The 22185-nt window shown below is 36.6% G+C and overlaps 1 protein-coding gene across 1 annotated transcript; it reads right to left on the reverse strand.

The window, feature by feature from the left end:
* Window positions 1-308: 308 nt before the first annotated feature.
* LOC135723583 (histamine H3 receptor) lies at window positions 309-20645 on the reverse strand. The gene is given in 4 exon segments (XM_065244431.1): window positions 309-5228; window positions 14620-14786; window positions 20037-20345; window positions 20348-20645. Coding segments are annotated over 4 exon segments (1377 nt in total). The 5' UTR covers window positions 20367-20645; the 3' UTR covers window positions 309-4346.
* Between the last annotated feature and the right edge of the window lie 1540 nt (window positions 20646-22185).

Below are 22185 nucleotides of genomic sequence, written 5' to 3' on the forward strand. Positions count from 1 at the left end.
AATTGAGATATCTCCGTTTTTTTAATTGTTCAGAAATCATGTTTTTTGGTTGTGCATTCCAATTAACATCAATTCAACTGCAGTTGGTTTGTTTTGATTTAAACCTTCATTACTTAAAAAAATAAAGCTAAGTAGCACCATAAAACAAAATAATAACATGATAACATAATAATAAACATGTTTTGACAAAAATGTTAAAAATTAAGTTTTGCAACGAAACTCTTTAAATATAAATAACTCATTTTTAAAAAATTGCTCATTACGACAAATTTTCCCAGCACGGGTCACAAATAAACATTTCACGCAGGAAAAAACAAGAAATACGTGTATTTTTATGTTGAGTAACAACATTCTCCTTTACAACGATTCAAACCTTATTGAATAACAATGTTGAAACTATTATAAACAATTTGAAAACATTCCTAATACAATACAAGTAGGAAAAATTTAGCATCGGCCAACGAAACCGTACTTTTTGGCTGCTACAACATTGTACCCATGAATCTATAAAAAACCCCATAAAACAAGAAATAGTTCACCCAAAAATAAATGTCATCGTTCCCTTTCATGTCGTTCCAAACTTTAAGACTTTTGCGTTACACGTAAGCACTTATATTGCAGAACGTTCAGAGTGTTCTTTCCATAATGCGCATCAGGGCTGTCAAGCACCAAAAAAGCAACATAATAGTTCACACAACTTGTGTACTGCATCTTCTTTTTTGTGTGCTAGAAACCTTTCAGCTGTAGCTCTCCAAACCTCATTTGCACTTTTGCGTTCAACTTAAACATGGCATGTCAAGTTAATTCCATCAAAGTTAACCTAGCATAAAATTGATGTGACGCACAACATTTAGATTGGATGCGATATACAAGCAACTGTAATGGAGAGCTTCTCAGCTAATGAGAAAATGTAAGAGCTCGTGAAAAAGCACATTAGAAATCCTGCAGTCAGTGTTGGGTAAGTTACTCAAAAAAGTAATTGATAACTAATCAATCATGTAATTAGATTACTGTAAAAATTACCCTCTACAAAAAGTATTAATTACTTATTACTGATTACTTTCAAAATACCATTTAGTAAATGATACAAAGATAGGCTTAAAACATCTTGAATAAATCTTACACATAAATTAAAGTACATAAATTATTTTGGTTAAAGTTTTTAAAGCGGTCATAGCAAGAAAATTTGAGCCTTTCCATGTTTTAGCGCTATAGTTTTGTCGCTAGTGCTTCTAGAAAATGTGAAAAAAACAGTAAGTTTGTTTTGGTGAGCCATTTTTTGCAACCATGTGAAAAATTTGGTCGTTCAGATTTTGCCTGTTTTGTGATGTATGTAGCAAGGCCAATTACAATAATACAGTCCCTTTATCTGCACTATCCAACCACGGCACTGCGATTTAGTGCAGAGAGAAAGAGAGAGAATTTTTTTGACAGTTGTAACAAATCAACATCATTGTGATCAGTGTTTGCATTTCATCAGCTCATTTGCATTTTAAAGGACACCCAAAAACGAAAAGTTTTTGCTCAGGCCTGCAAAGTGGCAATTTTAACATGTTATAATAAATTATCTGTGGGGTATTTAAAGTTAAAACTTCACATAAGCACTCTGGGGACATCAAAGACCTATTTTACATCTTAAAAAATCTCATAATATGACCCTTTTAAGGTCCCATTCTCACTATTAACTAACTGAAAAGTTTCGTTGCAAAACGAGATAACTCCGTTTTTTTAATTTTTCATAAATCTCGTTTTTTGGTTGTGCATTCCAATTAATATCAATTCAACTGCATTTGGTTTTTTTTTATTTAAACCTTGATAACTTAAAAATACAGCTAAGTAGCACCATAAAACAAAATAATAACATGATAACATAATAAAAAACATGTTTTGAAAAAAATGTAAAAAAAATGGATTTATCTCGTTTTGCAAAGAAACTCTTTAACTATGAACTACTTTTGCTTCAGTATACTCCTTATTACTGCTTATTAATTCTTTGTAAAGCCGTTGAGTAGGATTAAGGATGTATAATAAGGTTTTGCCGAATCACACTGCAAAAAAAAACATTTTCAAGAAAAAAATTCTTAGTATTTTTGTTTTGTTTTCAGTAAAAATATCAAAAAATTCTTAAATTAAGATGCTTTTTCTTGATGAGCAAAATGACCCAAGAAAATAAGTCTAGTTTTTAGACCAAAAATGTGAAATTTAAGTGATTTTGTGCATAAACAATCAAAAAAATAGCCAATGGGGTAAGAAAATGTTTCTAAAATTTTTCTTGAATTTACACTGCAAAAACTGATTTTCAAGAAAAAATTCTTAATATTGTCCTGCTTTCAGTAAAAATATCAAAAAATTCTTAAATTAAGATGCTTTTTCTTGATGAGCAAAACGACCCAAGAAAATTTGTCTAGTTTATAGACAAAAAAATATATAAAATTTAGTGTTTAAGAAAAAAATTCAAGATTTTTTTGCTTGTTTTATGCACAAAATTGCTTAAATTTGAAATTTTTTGTCTAAAAAAATTGAAAACGATTTGTGGCAGTGCAGGCATTAATATGTGCTTTTTAAGTATTAATAAACAGCTCATATCTCAGTTATATTAATGCTTATAACAAAGTATCACCAAAGTATTTAAAGTAACAAGCATACATAAAAACATGCATTGTAATGTTAAACTTTACATTTTTATGTAAAGACCACTATTATATTATATATAGACGGTTTCATAGGACGCACGTGCGGTGACGCGATACGCGTCTGGTCAGAACTTTACTTCCGGTTTCAGTTTTTTTAATGGTCTGACTAGTTGCTAAACTCAACTCTTGAACAAATACCTCGTCGAAAATAACGCTTTGGTTTCCTAGGTAATCTATGTGTTATTTGGCTTGTTATATAAATAAACTACTTTAAAAGGACTTTGATGTTATTTATTCTTAGCGGAGTTTACTGAAAGTTACGTGTTGACAAAGAAACCGGCTTGTTTATGTTGTTACTGCTGAACAACATAGTTACTACTGCTCCATACACAGTATTTAATTCAATTACATCAGAAGTAACTGGAATTAAATTACTGGAAAAATAAGAGTAATCCCTTACTTTACTTTTTCATTGGAAAAATAATTAAATAACAGTAACTAATTACATAGTTACTAGTTACACCCTACACTGCCTGCAATACATCATTTGAGTAATTAATGAAAATTTACATTTTTGCGTGAACTATTCCTTTAAAAGAATAGTTGTATATGACTAGATGTATATGACTTTTTTTAGCAAAATATTCTTGCTCTTTTCAGCTTTTTAATGGCATTGGATAGTGCCACATTTTTAAGTGGATCTGTCCATCAAAAAACAATTCATGCAATTATTAAATGTCTTCGAAAGTAAAGCAATTTACTTTGGACCTCAACTCTCTCGTGAACACACGTATAGCCATAGTTCATCAACTTTTAAATATAAACATTTCCTTCAATTCACCTCAGAAGACATTTCATAACTGTACGGGTTAGTTTTTGATGGATGCATTTTTGGAGCTTTAAAAATTGGGCACTATCTTCCCAGAGAGCAGACGACTTAGGGCCGGATCCGTACTGGAGCTGCTGACTTCGGCGCGGATCAGGAAGAGTCAGGATATTATTTAATATAACTGTGTTTGGCTAAAATAAGAAAGTCATATACTCCTTGGATGGCTTACGCTGGGCTAATTTTCATTTTGGGTGAACTATTTCTCTAATATTGATGAAATCCTTTTGTTATTGTAAACAAATATACCTATAACATTAACATTCCACAAGAATTTCACAAAAGTTACATTCAAAAACAATATTTGGTTTAGCCTGTCCGTAGCAGGTTATATGATTTCTCTTCAGAGTCTGTTTGTGAAGCTGAGGGCTGTGGTGAAAAAAACACATTTTTCTTTTCTCTTTTGAGTCATAATGATGTCTTGGATAGATCAGCTCTTCTCTGCTGAACCGTGCGAGTCAATGGGCTGGAATGTACAATAGTCGATAAATGATGTTTATGTGGGCAGGACGGTCGACTGGATGTGCTCTGAACAGAAGCTGCATCATTTATCAACCACAGATCAACCCTACAGCATGCAACTTAAGTGCTAACAAGTGAAACAGCTCCAAATATGTGTTTGTTAATCACTTCCTTGCAGCGATTAAAACCATTCATTAAAAGTCAACGTCAATCATGTTTGACAAAGAAAAGTACAGAAGTACACAAAGAAAACATGCTACTCCATTTAGCAACGACGTCAATGAAGTTTTCAGTTTGCTCAGTTGTAAACGTTTTGCTTTTGTGCTTTCATTTTTCAGTAGGCAGTGTGTGTTAAATCCCAGATTTCATTGGCAGGAAGGGCTTTCCTCGTGCGGTCGAACAGACTGCCGCTTCGGGCACAAAATCTTGGCAAAGGCCCGGCGAAAACTGCTGTGGCAAAGGGGATAAAGAAAAGGGTTTATGGCCGAATTCAGCCAAAGCAGCCAGAAAGTGACTTCGTACCAATGATGTTCCACACACGTACCCCGGCAGGCCGCCCGTATGATCACCAGGAGGGTGTACGGTGCCCAGCAGACCGCAAAAACACACACTATGATTGCCAGGGACTTGGCGATCTTCTTGTCTCGGGAGAGCCGTGCGTGACCTCCGCTCCTGCAGGGGCCGCAAGCGTTCGAAGCCTCCTGCGCTCGTACTATCCTCGTCCTTACCCAACCTCTAAACAGTCCATGTCCTTTTTTATTGGTCACCTTCATCGTCAGAGAAACTGAGTGGGTGCTGCTGGGATCTCCGCTGGATGAAGGCGACACTTCCTCGTCGTCTTCGATGACGGCCGAAACGGCCGCCGGCTCGCTTGACGTCATTTTGCGCGTTTTTACGAAGAAAACGGACGAAGACTGGCCGTCCATCACCCTCCAGCCGTCTTCCCTCTCGGTGTCCACGTGCGCCATCCTGTTGCGGTTCCTTCGCTGGATGTTGAGATAGATGCTGAAGTTAAAGAAGGTCACTGAGATAAAAGGCGAGAAGAACTCAAAGGTAGAAGCCGAGAGCAGGAAGTACCAGGTGCAGTAGAACTCGGCGAAACACTCGTCCTCCGGAACGATGCTCGCTCCCACCAGAAGTTCCCAAAAGATGATAGCCGGCCCGTAGAGAAGGAACGCCAGGACCCACACTGCCAACATCTTGAGCACTGCCAGACGTGTGACGCCCTGCTGGGCTCTGTATCTCACCTAGGGAACAAGACATTAGATTAAAGAGAGGAATATGAAATAGCTGTGGAGAGGAATCACAAATACGATCCTGCTATCACACCCAATGCAGTCCATGCACGGTGTTACTGCCTCCACGACTTCATGATTTATTCAATTCACAGCCTACACCACAGAGAGAGAGAGAGAAAAGAAAAAATTATCTCGTTCCCAAGTCCGTACCGCGGAACTGATCGGATATGGCAGTTATCTGATGATTCGGGCCAAAAAAATTGAATTAATTATTATGGCTATTATAATTTAATCGGTTGGTCCACTAAATCTGCGTGAAATTACGATTTTAAAGGCCAGGCAAGATCAGGCAGGTGAATAAATTCACTTCTTTCATCCAGATTCAAATTGCGTAACGTTCATTACTGAAAGATAAGCCATATCTCCGTTCAAATCCCCTGTGTACTCCCTTAATGTTTTCTGTCTACATATGCAGCATCTTAAATGAAAGCCATGTATTTTACAAATTGTGCACTTCAGAACGAAAATACATTACACATACAAATATAGTGTGTTAAAGGGGACATATCATTTTCATGTTTAAGGGCTATAATTGGGTCCCCAGTGCTTCTATCAACATAGACAATGTGAAAAAGATCAACCCAGTAACTTAGTTTTGGTAAACCATTCTCTGCAAGCATGCAAAAAAATACGTCATTGAAATTTGGCTCCCCTTGTGATGTTTTGACCCAATGCTGGGTTGAAAATACCAGAAAATCCAGATTTTCGGAAAAGAGCCATCATTACAGCTTAACTCCAACATTCCTCTGCATGTATATCTGAGTAAACCACGTGTCCAGGAATAAAGACACTAAATTGATATCTCATTCTCCCCTATTCATTCATTTTACGCACACGTAATCGTTGCTTTTCAGCGAGGCGCTCGTGAATGGAAAAGATGTTTGATTGCTGTGGCGATGTCTTTTGCACCACCATTTCTTTATTTAATTCCTTTATTTCTTCTTCTTTATTCGTCACACTTTAGTTTTATTCACAACGGCAGGATTATTACATGGTTCATTTGATGACTTTGATTATCCAATTGTTAGCACATACAGTCACACCAGTCTTAATGTCGTTACTTTAGATAATTATAATATCACAGCAAGTGACATCTGCAAAAATAATATGCTAGAGATTTTTTCCCCAGTTTTCAGAACTAACTTTTACTTTTCTGTCTTTCCAATTTATTTTTGAAACTTAAAAATTAAGCCACTCAGTTTACATTTCATACATTTTTAAGTATGTCTATGTGTGTATTTTGACATAATAAGGTAAGACGAAGACACAATTAAGATACGTTAGGTCAAAAGGGACTAAAGCTGCATGCAGACTTGTAGCAACTAGCAGTAGCAGAACGACGCAATCTTATTGATTTTATTGGAAGCTAGGCGACTTACGGCTACGAACGACAGTAACCTTTACACGCCCTATCCTGTCGCGCAACAATGTGAGAAATTTTTAACTTTATGCAAATTATGAGCGACATTCGGGAGCGACTACCAATGAGAACGAAGAATGGGAGTTCACGTCATCCGTCTCTCGTCAGTTACTGAAGTGGACGTTAATAATTTGTTTATGACAACCAGATTTAAAAAACGCCTCTTTTAAAAGCGACAAGCAACACACAGCGACAACGTTGCTTATAATGTGAATGTACCTCAACCCAGCTGTTGGGTTAAAGTCGTCATGAAATCAAAATTTACAATTCTTATTTTTATATGAAATATTGTAGTGTTTATTATTAATGATTTATCTGTGCACTTCATTATTAAAAAAAAGAGAATATCCCCTCATATTTTAATCAAAAACTTTAATCTCCTCCCCTCCTCGAAACAACCTCTCTTTACTTCCTGTCATGAGGAATCGTGCGTGGGCGGGGCTATCGGACACTTGTGAAAAGATTGAAGCGATTAGCAATTAGCAACATGGCCCAACTTACAACGAACCAATCAGTTCTCGTCGGATGAAATCAAGTCCCGCCCATTTTTCTCATTTCAGAACCCATTTCACTTGGATATACGTCACAATACGGAAAAGCAGACAATCGCTACTTCTGTTTCATTGCAACTTTAAATGAACCCAGAAAATGTTTATTTGACACAACAATGGGTTAAAACAACCCACAATACGTTAAATTACAACCCAACGGGTTGGGTTTGTCTATTTTTCACCCAATGCTGGTCAATTTTTTGAGCAAGATGCTTTCGAAAACATTTGGATATCACAGATCATCACTCCGTGCCAGCTTGAACTTTCTGAAAACACATTTTTTAATCCATGACCTTTAGTCAATTAAACTTTTCACCCAAATTCTTATCATCAAACTTTTGATTTTTATCTTTAACTCTTTCACCGCCATTGACGAGATATCTCGTCAATTAAGAGAAAACGCTTCCCCACCAATGACGAGATTTTCCGTCTTTCCGCAATACCACTATTATCCACCAGGTGGCTTTTTAAAACCGGAAGTATTGCCCTATGGCAAGCGGCTGCATGTCCGTGTTTGTTTTAAAGAACGCTCTGAATGGGATCTCTATGAAAAGTCTTTCACAAAAATGGAATTATCTCTGCTTTTTGCTCAAAATGTGGTGTTTTTGCAGAAACCTACCCATATTCAAAAGCTGATTACAAAAGAACCACTGAAGGTAGGATGAAACGTTTTTTTTTTGTTTGAAAGCAGAGGGTCTGTTCTTTCATTTGGTATATTGTATGTTTATATATTTAAAGAAGAACATTTTCTGGAGGCATTAAACTTTGGTGAAAATCATGAAAAACGTTGGCGCTGGCTGGCAACTTTTTTAAAAAACGCTGGCGGTGAAAGAGTTAACAAGGACTTAGTCAATATTAAAGATATCAAGGTTATAAAGAACAGAATGTTCCTTACATTATGTAGATGATTTTATGTAGAACAGTAAATCACAAAAAATGACTTTAGCTGGGTTTTCACATTTGTGAAAACATGCACAAACAGAAGCATATCACAAGTGGTCTCAGGCTTTAGGATCTCTCTCTATATTCTTCTTTGTCGACATACGCCAACGTAAGACAGACAGGCATAATTGTCTCAGCGGCTGGACAGCAGGGTTAGTGTGACAATATATCTGTCTTCACCACACCAACTCATTCTCTAGAGTCCAGCACGAAACACTTTCCATTTCAGTCATTCGAAATGACAAATGGAAAGATGACAAGCAGAGAAGGTTCATCTATTCTTAAAAGCCACGAGTCCTCCGGGGCATCATCTCATGATAAGCCAGTGCTGATTTCTCTCTGAAATTACTGCAAATAATAGTTTTCCTAGGGCAGCGAGGGACATCTGAGTAACGTTACAAACATCAAAGCATTTCACACTTTCTAGTGCAGAAGTCCTGTAAATAAATTCTGCTTGTGACATACATTGGCAGTTTCGGTTTTGACATGCCACGCCCTAAACAAAAGGTTATTAAAGAACTGTCTTGTTGAAATAAAAGTCGTGTTTGTCGTAAAAATTTAAATTAAATTGAACAAAAACACTTCCTGGTTATGTTTCACCGCATCAAAAGATAAAAGTGACACAGCAAGCGATAGTCGTCATTTCACTGTCTAGGTTAACTATAGACCTGATATAGTCCGAATAGGAGTAGTCAAAATAAACTTGAATTTGGTTACAATTTTACTTTATTTTAAAGTAATAATAAATGAATGTGCCCTCATATCTTTAATTAAAAATCGTTATCAAAATGACCTCTCTTTACTTCCTGTCATGAGGAATCATGCGAGGGCGGGGCTATCAAAGACTCGTTTCTGCCCGTTAAAAGATCAAAGCGATTATCAATTAGCAACATGGCCCAACTTACAACGATCCAATCAGTTCTCGATTGATGAAATCAAGTCCCGCCCTACCTTTTTTCTTATTTTCTCAGTTCTTTAATTTTATAACATTTTTTATTTAATTTTATTTTAACATAATAATAAATTAATATTCCCCTTATTTCTTTAATCAAAAATGTTAATCTCCTCCCCTCCTCGAAATGACCTTTCTTTACTTCCTGTTACGAGGAATCGTGCGAGGGCAGGGCTATCGAAGACTCGTTTCTGCCCGGGAAAAAATCGAAGCGATTAGCAATTAGCAACATGGCCCAACTTACAACGATCCAATCAGTTCTCGATTGATGAAATCAAGTCCAGCCCTACCTTTTTTCTTATTTTCTCAGTTCTTTAATTTTCTTTAATTTTTTTTATTTTTTTATTTTATTTTAACATAATAATAATAAATTAATAACATAATAATAATAAATTAATATTCCCCGTATTTCTTTAATTAAAAACGTTAATATCCTCCCCTCGTTGAAATGACCTACACTTACTTCCTTATTTATTTGATTTTATTTATTTTTTCTTTTATTATTTTATTTATTATTTTTTTTTTATTTTTTATTTTTTTTGGAACATGGTTAGATGTCTATACAATTTTCACTCATTGCCCAAATATTGCCTTGCTTTAGCCTTGACATCTGGGCTGTGGTTGAATGGCTTAGATGTCTTCAAAATGCAAAATTGTTTGCTGTAGGAACATTACTTCGAGTTTTACTCTGAGTCTGTGTGTGGATTACACAAAAAATGTGTTGAGGTAAAAGCGTAAACAGGTAAATTAGCGTCAAATGTATAATTTTTATACCTAAAACTGTAGTATAGAAATAACCAGGCAAATAGTTAAAGCCGAATGATTCCAAATTCTGTTTTTAAATGTCAAGTTCACAATACTACTACATAAACAGCCATGTCTGATAATTCAAGGCTTCTTGAAATGTCATATGAAATGTGAAAATCATGCGAATGACATGGTGGATTGATTCCTACGAAAACAATCTCAGATAAAGCATATAGACAAGCTTTAAACAGAAAGGGGTGATATTATCTTAAACAATGATTACATTAAAAGAGCAGGATGAGAAATGTATTTGCATTCCTATGCATTATGCATGAATACACTCCTGGGATGTCATGATTGTATAATGTATTTGGATAACAGTGAAAAAAAGGAACTAAAAGTTATACTGTTCACAGATATTCAATCTCAAGCTGATGAGATCTTTCAAAACGTCTTGTTAATTCTGGTAAATGCGCTTTCGTGGTGGGTATCTACGCTTTAATGTTTTTTGATATTCCAAAACTTTTTTTTATCTATTTGGTAGGTGCAGGAAATCAATATTTGTGTTACATGATCCTTTCAAATGCTGCTCTGAAATATGAAAAGCCATTTGAAATGCGGGCTGCGAAATAGGCTTGTATGGCCTCTTATTTAAGGACCTCAAGCACCCATATTCATCATCATTTCGTGGTTTGGAATGGAGATAAATGAGCTCCTATTGAATGAAAAAATACTGAACTTCCTTCCTGCCTTCATTGATTTCTTGCTTGGTTTATAGAATAAACATCCACTTAAGCACTAACGTCGGGAAGATACTTTAAAACTGTAGATATGCAAAGATATTACATTAAAGATGCTGTTTTGAAAAACATGTTAGCTACACTTCTAGCCATTAGCAAAAAGTAGTAAGCAATGTGTCAATGATGTAAATATCTGATTATATAATTTATCATTTATTTTGAGTAGCTCAATACAAGGATTTAAATAAACAAATATCTACATTGAGGTGAAAACATTAATCAAACTTTACACATCATATAAGCCTGAATTCACTGGAATTCAGAAGTATTTTATGAGGTGGCTAATTTGTATTAATTATTTTAAAGTTAAAAGTTCAAAAACACCCCTAAAGTCTGTCACTGAATGGGGTAGAATAAGATTGAGGTAAAAAGTATAAGATTGTATAAATTTGCCACCTTATAATATAGTAAAATAGAAATTCTTATAGATTCTGGTTGAAATATAGTTGAAAATAGGTAGAAAATTAGGAAATTAAATATTTTGCTATACAAAAAAAAACCCTAATTTGTGACGGATATGAGCTACTGTCCCACTACGGAAAAATATAGTTGTATATTTTGTAAATATTTACAACAGAAGTATTTTATAAGAGCTAATTTAGAAGTGAACAGTTCAAAAACACCCCTAAAGTCTGTCACTACATGGGGCAGAAGAAGATTGTGGTTAGAAGTATTAGACTGTATAAATTTGCCACCTTGTAGAATAGTAAAATATAATTTCTAATAGATTCTGGTTGAAATATAGTTGAAAAAAGGTTGAAAATTTGAAAAATTAAATATTTTGCTATACAAAAAACACAAAACTGTGACAGATATGAGCTACTGTACCACTACAGAAAAATATAGTTGTATAGTTTGTAAACATTTACAACAGAAGTATTTTATAAAAGCTAATTCGTATTAATTATTTTAAAGTTTACTGTTCAACCCCCCCCCCCTGAAAGTCTGTCACCACATGGGGTAGAATATGGTTGTAGTATAAAGTATAAGACTGTATAAATTTGCCACCTTGTAAAATAGTAAAATAGAATTTCAAATAGATTCTGGTTGAAACATAGTTGAAAAAAGGTTGAAAATAGGTAGAAAATTAGAAAATTAAATATTTTGCTATACAAAAACACAAAACTGTGATGGATATGAGCTTCTGTCCCACTACGGAAAATATAGTTGTATATTTTGTAAATATTTACAACAGAAGTATTTTATAAGAGCTAATTCGTATTAATTATTTTAAAGTTAACAGTTTAAAACACCCCTAAAGTCTGTCACTAGTCAACATGGGGTAGAAGTAGATTGTAATAAAAAGTATAAGACTGTACAAATTTGCCACCTTGTAAAATAGAATTTCGCATAGATTCTGGTTGAAATATAGTTGAAAAAACGTTGAAAATAGGTAGAAAATTGGTAAATTACATATTTTGCTATACATAAAACACAAATTGTGCAGGACATGAGATACTGTACTACTACTAAACAAATATATAGTTGTATATTTTGTAAAAATTTACAACTTTTGTAAATAAAGTTGTATATACTTGTACGTTAGTAGTGTCGCTAATTGTATATACTTAACCTCATTCACATCACTAACTAAACCCTAGAAAAAATATTTATTTTCCTTTCAGTAGCTACACCAGTTGGGTTTGTTGCTACTGTTTTATATCAGACAACATACACAAACAGGAAATAAAGGTCAGGATGAGGGGGCAGCCTTGTTATTGCGCCTCACTGTGAGTCATTACAGTGTGTAGATGCACTGGGCATCTGCCCGCATTTCCGAAATAGCTGACATCAGAGTGTCAGTTGTAAACCTGAATTAAATAAAGCCACCACAGAGACGTGACAGAAGAAGTGAAACCTCTACACTTTAGCTCTCCGACAGAAGCACTTCAGTGCAACAACTCAAGAGTACAAAGTGATAGAGAAGAAAAACAACAAGCCTTTATAGTAAAACCAAGTTTCTTGCTTTTCCCAAAACTTGGTGTAGTGCCGACGTAGGCAGCATTTTAAGGCTAAATTCACTCTTCTGACAAGAGACAACAATGCATGCACACTTCACACAGAAGACAATCCCAAAATGCACTGCTAGAAGCTCAGTATATAAAAAATTCCAAGATGGCGGACTAATGGTTGAACCAAATTTAAAATGGCTTTTCAACATGCTGACGCATCTTCCGAAATCAGTTTGATTCAAACGGGTCTTTATGTTGAATCACTAAGAAATATGAATATGAATAGATGACTGTGTTCGTATCTAACAAAAGCGGATATTCACATAAAATTGCACTGAAAAATTCATGACCACAGAGGAGCAGAATGGTGAGAATACGGAGGATGCAGTCTGCTTGCGTCTATGCTGAGTCTCTTATCTATGATCTGTCAGTGGGCCTAAAGCAGGACTCATCCGTTTATTATGCATCTGATTGCAAACCACAGTCTTCAGCGTCTTGGGCAAATGTGGGTTTAGTGAACGGTTCACTCGTTTCAAACAAAGCAATGTGTACCGTGCAGTGTACCATCTGTGCGTGATGTTTGTGCACTAGAATATATAAAGAGTTTGGTTCCAAAACGCAATAAATCCATTTTGACTAATTTGGGTAAAATGTTTTGGTCCTGCTCGATTTTCGTTAACTTTGAGTAAAATAATGTAAAGTTTTTCATAAGATCCCCTGGGGTCAATGTGTTAGCATGGCAGAAGCTTGATGCTGTCGGGAGAACAACCAACAGCCGGCATTTTCCTTTGCGTGAGTGCCTCGCGCATAAATGATTAGATTTTGATGGCTTACGTTTCTTCCCCGCCACAGAAAACCACCACTGGTTTATCAATGCCATCAAAACTACGATTTTGTTTTTGTTTGTTTGTTGATCACGATGTAAAAAGTAGATGAGGAAAACTAGGATTTCGTGTGTATTCAAAGCGCCACCATTATTGTTTATAATGCGTGGAATGGTGCGCTGTGATTGGTTAAGCGGATTTATTGCATTCGGCAGAGAAGGAGGACTGGCTTTTGTCACGTTTTGGAAAAAAAGAGAAAAGATGACAGAATAACACAGCGGATATCAGATTTTGCGTAAAATGAACGGAAAATTTTACTTTTTAATTCTGACCAAATACAATTTGATTTTGGTGTTAACTTTTTTATTTATGCCATTTATCGCGTTTTGGACAACAAATTCCCAACAGTGATGCTTCTTCTTTATGAAGTCTTTCGTTATTGACAATAATTGTGTGAGACAGGTTAACCAGCATTAAATCGCTGTTAGATTTTGGATGCCCAGTTCTTTTTAGGTATTGGTTTACTTTAACCAATGAAATGGTTTTAGAGGCGGGGCAAGTTGTTACATTCTGTTTAATGATTACGACAACATAGTAACAAACGCTGATAATTGATGCACTAGAAATGTGTATTAGGCTACATTCACACAAAGACAGTGCTTCCCCTTTCCAATCTTTTTTTGTAAGTTATTTTTGGTATATTTTTTTCCTTTATTTGCTAGACAGAATTTAAGGAGAGGAAAGGAAAGTACAGGATGGATCGGCAAAGGATGAGAAATGTGTGCAAACTAGAATAATGCAGGAATCAGGGAGCTCCTCACTATCCGTGCTGAAATTGAGATCGATCGCCAGCTTCACAAAACAGCGGGTGTCATGCCAGATCAGAAAATACATGCATGTGGTTTCTCCAGAGAGAAATAGCGGATTTTCACGTATTTTCCGTAATGTGTGTAAAAAAAAAGGGCTCAAATATACGGTTTTACACACGAAGATGCAACAGTGATGGTTTCAGATTTATTCACGCTGGGACCCTGGATCCGTCTGGACGAAATGCCAATTCGATAAAAAATTACTTATACAGCTAAACGCGTCTCTTGGTCAAGTGTGATTTTACATTGACTTTGGGCAAGCAGACAAGGTGTTTATACTTACTGCTCGCGTCACAGACAAGAAGCGATCGTAGCTGATTAGGACAATATTGAAGACAGAAGCCGTGCACAGCAAGTAGTCCATCACTAGCCACAACTTGCACAGTCCACGGCCCAACATCCACCGGCCCGTCAATACATAGGGGATATAGACTGGAATGCAAAAGGCCCCTGGAAAGAGAAACTTCAGTCAAGATATAACAGACCCTTCAAAGTGTAATAAAAATGAATGAATGATGTCACAAAGGATTCGCTTCAAAATATGAGCGATAAACCCAGAACTATTATGAAAAGGTCACAGAGTATCAATGGGAATGGGGACTCTGGGTTAACTTTCATTGCTTTTCTAAACCTGGACATGGAGTCAGGAGAAAGCATTTTCACGGAGGAATACAAAAATATACCCATTTCATTCCTGCCCTATAATCCAGTCAAATGCAGAGCCGTTGCTCTGTTATTTAGAGCTTTGGAGTTGGTTGGCATTTGAAACTCTACGTGGGCATGTGGCAAGGTAGACCGGCCCCCTTTATCGGGAGCCATGGAGATAGACCCAAGTTGTTTGAAAGAACCTCCGCTGTGAAAGCAACAAGCACTACATAGTTTGAGCGCTAATGCCCCTAAGCCGCAAGTAAACACTCGAGGAGGCAGAAAAGGATTTGGTGAATAGAAAGATTCTGTGCGGGTGTTGAAATGAACCACAGATAGGATCTCATCTCTCTTAATGCACTCTGAATCCAAGCCAATAATTTATGGCGCTGAAACATCGCAGAACACCAGAAAACCAAGGGTCTTTTTGTCAGTGTTGTATAGATGCATGGGTGTAATTGTTAGTTTTACCTGCCACCTGACGGTTTAAATGTCATATACAAAGTATGTGGCGTACATTCTGCCTTGCTTTGATAAGATAGTATCTGACAAAAGCAGAGATATAAAGGCCAAAAAATCAAGGCTGACTGAGTTATTTGGATTTAGGAGGCTTTGGGTTTTATTAGATTTTCTTGACAGAGATTTAGCAGTGAGGGGGTTCACCAGTCAATACTGATATCTAGAGAGTTATGTAATACAGAGATATACATAACACAATGTAATCACAACAAATGAGATTTCCGTAATTTGTTTAAGAGAAATTAGAAAATGTCAACAACCACAAGGCCATTCATAACTATTTTACAAAGTACCTAATTCGTACATCTGGTTTCACAACAGAGATGTTGTGATTACAGGTGGTGGGGTGGGGTGGGGTTTTATTATTATTTTTAAATATCTTATGTATTAGTCATCTTGTAAAATATTTAAGACTTTTTGTAAGATCAGGCTGGAAAACGCCATCACAAGGCAATTCGCAACTAATATACAAAGAGGCAAATCTCATTCATGAAATCTTCTTTCGCCATAGTGACGATGGGATTAAGGGTGGTGTTAGGGGCAGGGCTTTATTAATGCTTTTTTCAAATTACAGGGTTCCCACACCTTAGTTAACTTGAAATTTAAAGACCTTTCAAGGACTTTTCAGGTCCAATTCCCCCAAATTCAAGGACTACTTGTGAGGACACATTTTAAGTAAGAGCAAGGTTACATCGTGTTACCTTTAAAGATACGTTGTTACAGCTCCCTTTCGAGGGAACTCGCGCTGCATCACTGCGGTGACACTTTGGGGTGCTTCTGCATGTGTTTATCAAATTCAACGAATGTTAAGGCTTAACAACAAAGACAGGGTGACGCGGGAGCCAGGAAGTATATCGCTATCTGAAATATTGCCAAAGACGGCATTACAGGGACACAGGAAGTATGGCAAGGGAGACGCAGCGCCTCGTTCCCTTCTCAGGGAACAACAGTTACATACGTAACCCGAGACGTTTTCATTTGTCAAACACAACAAAAATGGTTATATAATATGGATATATGGACCCGTGGGAACCCTGTAATTATTTTACAAATTCATACGAATTTGCCACAACGCAATCTCAAGGCAATCTGTAACTAATTTACAAAGTGGCCAATTCATGCGATCTCATTCGTGAGATCTGTTGGGATTAGAGGTGGGGCTTTATCATAGTTTTTTTCAAATTTTCTTACAATTCATACAAATTAACCACTGTGTAAAATAGTTACGAATTTTATTGAAATCAGGCTGAAGAACGAAAGCTCAAGGCAATTCGCAACTAATTTACAAAGAGGCTAATTCGTGCAAATTCTCATTTATGAAATCTGCTTTTCCCACAGTGATGTTGGGATTACTCATGGTGTTAGATGTGGGGCATTTTAAAATTGCTATTTAATTTTTAATATAATATAATAAATGTTTAATTATTTTACAAATTCATACAAATTAATATTTAGCATTTTACCACATAGTATTAAAATTAGTTATGCTTATGATTGATAGTATTATTTGCTGTGCATGATCAAAGCTTACAATAGAATCTATTGCGTAGGGGTTATAATGTTTTACCTTTAAAGGTCATGTTTGCATCAAACTGTTCTGTGTGTGTGTTTAACTTGTTGAGTTCCAGAAATTCAGCTCGGACAGTCAGGGTGTGAAAACAACAGGATGCAAGAGCTATTTTTGTCCAGCTACATCAGCTATGTATGTAACAGGGACTTTTTAAAAGCATAAGTGAAAATTTCCATCGAAGGAGACCCACACAAATTCAACTTGGGTCAATGGACAGGAGGAGAGGCTTGCAGCTCAACTGTCGGCTGATTCGCATTGGTTTTGTTTAGTGACAGGGAAAGCTGTGACCCAGAGCTCTGCAATACTTCATTTGAGATTCATTAAAAAAGATTAACTTTATTACATTGTCTGACCTCTTCATTCAAAGAATAACAGGACAAATAAAGTCCAATAAAGATCAGGCTGGAAAACACAGTGTCATGGCATTTCTTAGCTAATTTACAAAGTGGCATCATTAGGGGTGATGTGTAGGGGCGGGGTTTTAATATTTATTTTTTTTCAAATAATTTTACAAATACATACGAATTTGCCAAAACACAATCTCAAGGCAATTCGTAACTAACTTTCAAAGTGTTACATAATTTGTACAATTAGGGGTGGTGTTTGGGGCGGGGCTTTGTTATTGTTTTTTTTCTAATAATTTTACGAAATCATACGAATTTGCCAAAACACAATCTCAAGGCAATTCGTAACTAATTTTCAAAGTCTATAGCTTTAGTTTTTTCAAATTATTTTACGAATTCATATATATTATTCACCTTGCAAAATAGTTACGAATTTTAGTGAGATCCGACTGGAAAACGCAATCTCAAGGCAATTTGTAACTAATTTACAAAGTGGCTAATACGTACGATCTCATTCATATGAGATCTGCTTTCGCCTCAGTGACTTTGGGATTAGGGGTGTTGTTATTGCCTATTTCAAATTACTTTATGAATTAATACAAATATTCACCTTGTAAAATAGTTACAAATTTTAGTAAGATCAGGCTGGAAAAAGCAATCTCAAGGCAATTTGTAACTAATTTACAAAGTGGCTATAATTCGTGCAATATCATTCATGAAATATGCTTTCGTCTCAGTGATGTTGGGATTAGGGGTGTTGTCAGGGGCGGGGCATTGTTATTGCTCATTTCGAATTACTTTATGAATTAATACAAATATTCACTTTCTAAAATAGTTACGAATTTTAGTAAGATCAGGCTGGAAAACGCAATCTCAAGGCAATTCGTAACTAATTTACAAAGTGGCTAATTCGTTCAATCTCATTCGTGAGATCTGCTTTCGCCACAGTGACGTTGGGATAAGGGGCGGTGTTAGGGGCGGGGCTTTATTATTTCTCATTTCTAATTATTTTACGTATTCATACAAATATTCACCTTGTAAAATAGTAACGAATTTTTGTGAGATCAGGCTGGAAAACGCGATCTCAAGGCAATTCGTAACTAAGTTACAAAGTGGCTAATGCGTGCAATCTCATTTGTGAGATCTGCTTTTGCCACAGTGATGTTGGGATTAGGGGTGGGGCTTAATTATTGCTTTAGTTTTTTCTAATCATTTTACGAATTCTTACGAATTAGTCATCTTGTAAAATAGTTACAAATTTTTGTAAAATCAGGCTGGAAAACAGTGTCAAGGAAATTCGAAGCTAATTTACAAAGTGGTCAATTCGTACAGTTTCATTCATATGAAATCAGTTTTCGGCACATGGGATTAGGCCGATGGGATTAGGGGTGGTGTTAGGGGCTGGGCTCCATTATTGCTTTTTTCATAATAAGCATACAAATGCATACCAATAAGCCACTTCGTAAAATACTTACGAATTCCAATGCAATCAGAGCGAAAACACAATCTCAAGGCAATTTGTAACTATTTTACAAGATCATCACATTCATATGATTCATAAGATCAAGAAGTTTGATCTTCTTTCATCCCAGTGATGTTGGGTTTAGAGCTGGTGTTAGGGGTGGGGCTTTACTATTGTTTTAATTTAATAAGCCTATGAATTTATACGAATTAAACACCTTGTAAAACACTAATGAATTCCAATGAGATAAGGCCGGAAACACAATCCCAAGGCAATTCGTGTAACTACTTCATGAGGTGGCTAATTCTTTCATCACATTCCCTTCACACTGTTAGTAAATGGACACACTTCAGTTAATCCTGTAAATGTGCACTGTTATTGGCTGATGCTAATCATCTGAAAATGATCAATTCATCACAGTGTGAGTGGCCATCTATTGCTTGTTTTTGTTTCTGGGAGCGATCCAAGTCACGCTGAGGTTTTGTATAGAGGACCTAATAGTGAAATGCTGTTTAATCAATATTGTAACTCCTTTTGCTTTGTAGATAAATAGGTCCAAAGCACTAAAGACAATAAAAGTATTACAACTACAAACATGTACATTTACAGCTAACCAACCAGGCATGCCAATAGATGTTATCTTGCTCGACAGGAACATAAACAGTGCATGTACAGATCGATACATATATTGGTCAGACTGATACTGTATGACATTTGAGCATTTGGAGATTATGAGCATCAAATGGTTACCAAATGTGCCTTGCTGATTTACAGAAATGTCACATTTCTAAATCCATATTCTTGAATCGACTAACAGCCTTACAGGTATATGGATAAAGAGGATTTTATTTTTAAATTACCTATTTTATAGTACAAGTATACATTGTATAAAATGTAATATATTATAGTAATTATATTATAGTTGCTATAGTATAATATATTATTTTGTAGTATTAATTATAGTAATTTATTAAACTGTAGTAATATTATATTGGGCACCACTTCTTTGTTTAATGTTTTACTCAAATATTAAGAAAAACTAAACTGGGACGTTTTCTCCATGCACAGTAAACTCTGGTCTTTTAAACTTTCCTTTTAACTCTCTTTTGTATCCACTGGCAATATACAATTCCAATGCAAGTTAAAATCTTGATACATACCAACGAGGAAGTCTGATATAGCCAAATTTAGGAAGAAGTAATTGCACTGATTTCTGAGGCTCTTGTCCACGACGAAGGCGAAGATAACCAGCGCGTTCCCGACCACCACCACGACCACCAGGGTTATCATGAGGATCGCAAGAATAATCATCGTGTACCCGGGGAGCGCGGTCACATCCGAGCTGACGGCCGTGATGTTGGCGCTGGAAGAATTGAATCCAGAAAAGCAGGTGACCATTGTCAAACCAAACACATCTGGACAGCCAGCAACAGGTTTGTGATCACCGTGTGCCTTTTTTCCGGCGATAATGATGACAGGTAAGTTTTCATCGCCTCGGGCTTGCGTTAACTTCAGTGCGCATCCACAATATTGTTCCCACTGGCGACTCCAAACGCACAGGGAGCGCGCCCATCTCTGAAGCCTTCAAAGCAACACCTGCAAATAATATGATGCGCTTTTCTGAGGGGAACTCCATGAGATGGTGAGTCGAGTCCATGCGCTGAGACTAAAGGCAGAGTTTCTGTTCTTTGACTTTTCAATTAAGATGCGCGTTCCCGTCAGACGCGCACGTCAACTGTTGCGCGCCCAGCCTCTTCTTTCTGCGCTGTCCTCAGAGAAATCACAGATGCTGCTAGCGCGCATTGTGAATATGTGACTGACGCGTGCGAGCGGCATAAAAAAATGATAAAAGGTTCTCGGTGAAAGCTTTCACGCATGCTGCTTTATCTGTCCATCCGTCAGTCTATGTCTGTCTGTCTCACCATCCATCCAAGAATCTATCTATCTGTCTGTCTGTCTGTCTGTCTGTCTGTCTGTCTATCTATCTATCTATCTATCTATCTATCTATCTATCTATCTATCTATCTCCATCCATCCATCCATCCATCCATCCATCCATGTCTCTTTCTATTATCCATCTATCCATCCATCCAAGTGTCTGTCCGTCCATCCATCCATGTGTTTGTCTTGCCATCTGTCCGTCTTTGTGTCTGTCTTTCCGTCAATCCATCCAAGTGTCTGTCTGTCTGTCTGTCTGTCTGTCTGTCTGTCTATCTATCTATCTATCTATCTATCTATCTATCTATCTATCTATCTATGTGTCTGTCTGTCTGTCTGTCCATCCATCCATCTTTGTATCTGTTTGTCTGTCTCTCCACCAGTCCATCTAAATGTGTGTTTGTCTGTCTGTCCCCCCATTTCTCTATGTGTCTGTCTGTCCATCAATCCATCCATCTAAGTATCTGTCTGTCTGTCCATCTATCCATTTATGTGTCTGTTTGTCGGTCTTTCCATCTGTCCGTCTATGCGTCTGTCTGTCCATCAATCCATCCATCCAAGTATCTATCTGTCTGTTCATCCATCCAAGTATCTATCTGTCCGTCTATCCATCCATCTATCTGTCCGTCTATCCATCCATCTGTCCGTCCATCCATCCATCCAAGTATCTATCTGTCTTTCCGTTCCTCCATCCATCCAAGTACCTAACTGTTCGTCCATCCATCTATCCACATATCTATCTATCTGTCTGTCCATACATCCATCAAAGTACATATCTGTCCATCCATCCATCCATCCATCCATCCAAGAATCTATCTGTCTGTCCATCCATCCATCCATCCATCCATCCATCCATCCATCCATCTATCTATCTATCCACCTATCTATCCACCTATCTATCCATCTATCTATCTATCTATCTATCTATCTATCTATCTATCTATCTATCTATCTATCTATCTATCTATCTCTCCGTCCGTCCGTCCATCCATCCATCAAAGTATATATCTGTCCGTCTGTCCATCCATCCATCCATCCATCCATCCATCTATCTATCTATCTCTCCGTCCGTCCATCCATCCATCCATCAAAGTATATATCTGTCCGTCTGTCCATCCATCCATCCATCCAAGTATCTATCTGTCTGTCCATCCATCTATCCATCCATCCGTGCGTCCGTCCGTCCATCCAAGTATATATCTGTCTGTCCGTCCATCCATCCAAGTATATATCTGTCCGTCCGTCCGTCCATCTATCCATCCACATATCTATCTATCTGTCTGTCTGTATGTGCGTCCATCTATCCATCCACATATCTATCTATCTGTCTGTCTGTCTGTGCGTCCATCTATCCATCCAAGTATCTATCAT

The sequence above is a fragment of the Paramisgurnus dabryanus genome, chromosome 24, assembly GCF_030506205.2.
Source record: "Paramisgurnus dabryanus chromosome 24, PD_genome_1.1, whole genome shotgun sequence".
Lineage (NCBI taxonomy): Eukaryota > Metazoa > Chordata > Actinopteri > Cypriniformes > Cobitidae > Paramisgurnus > Paramisgurnus dabryanus.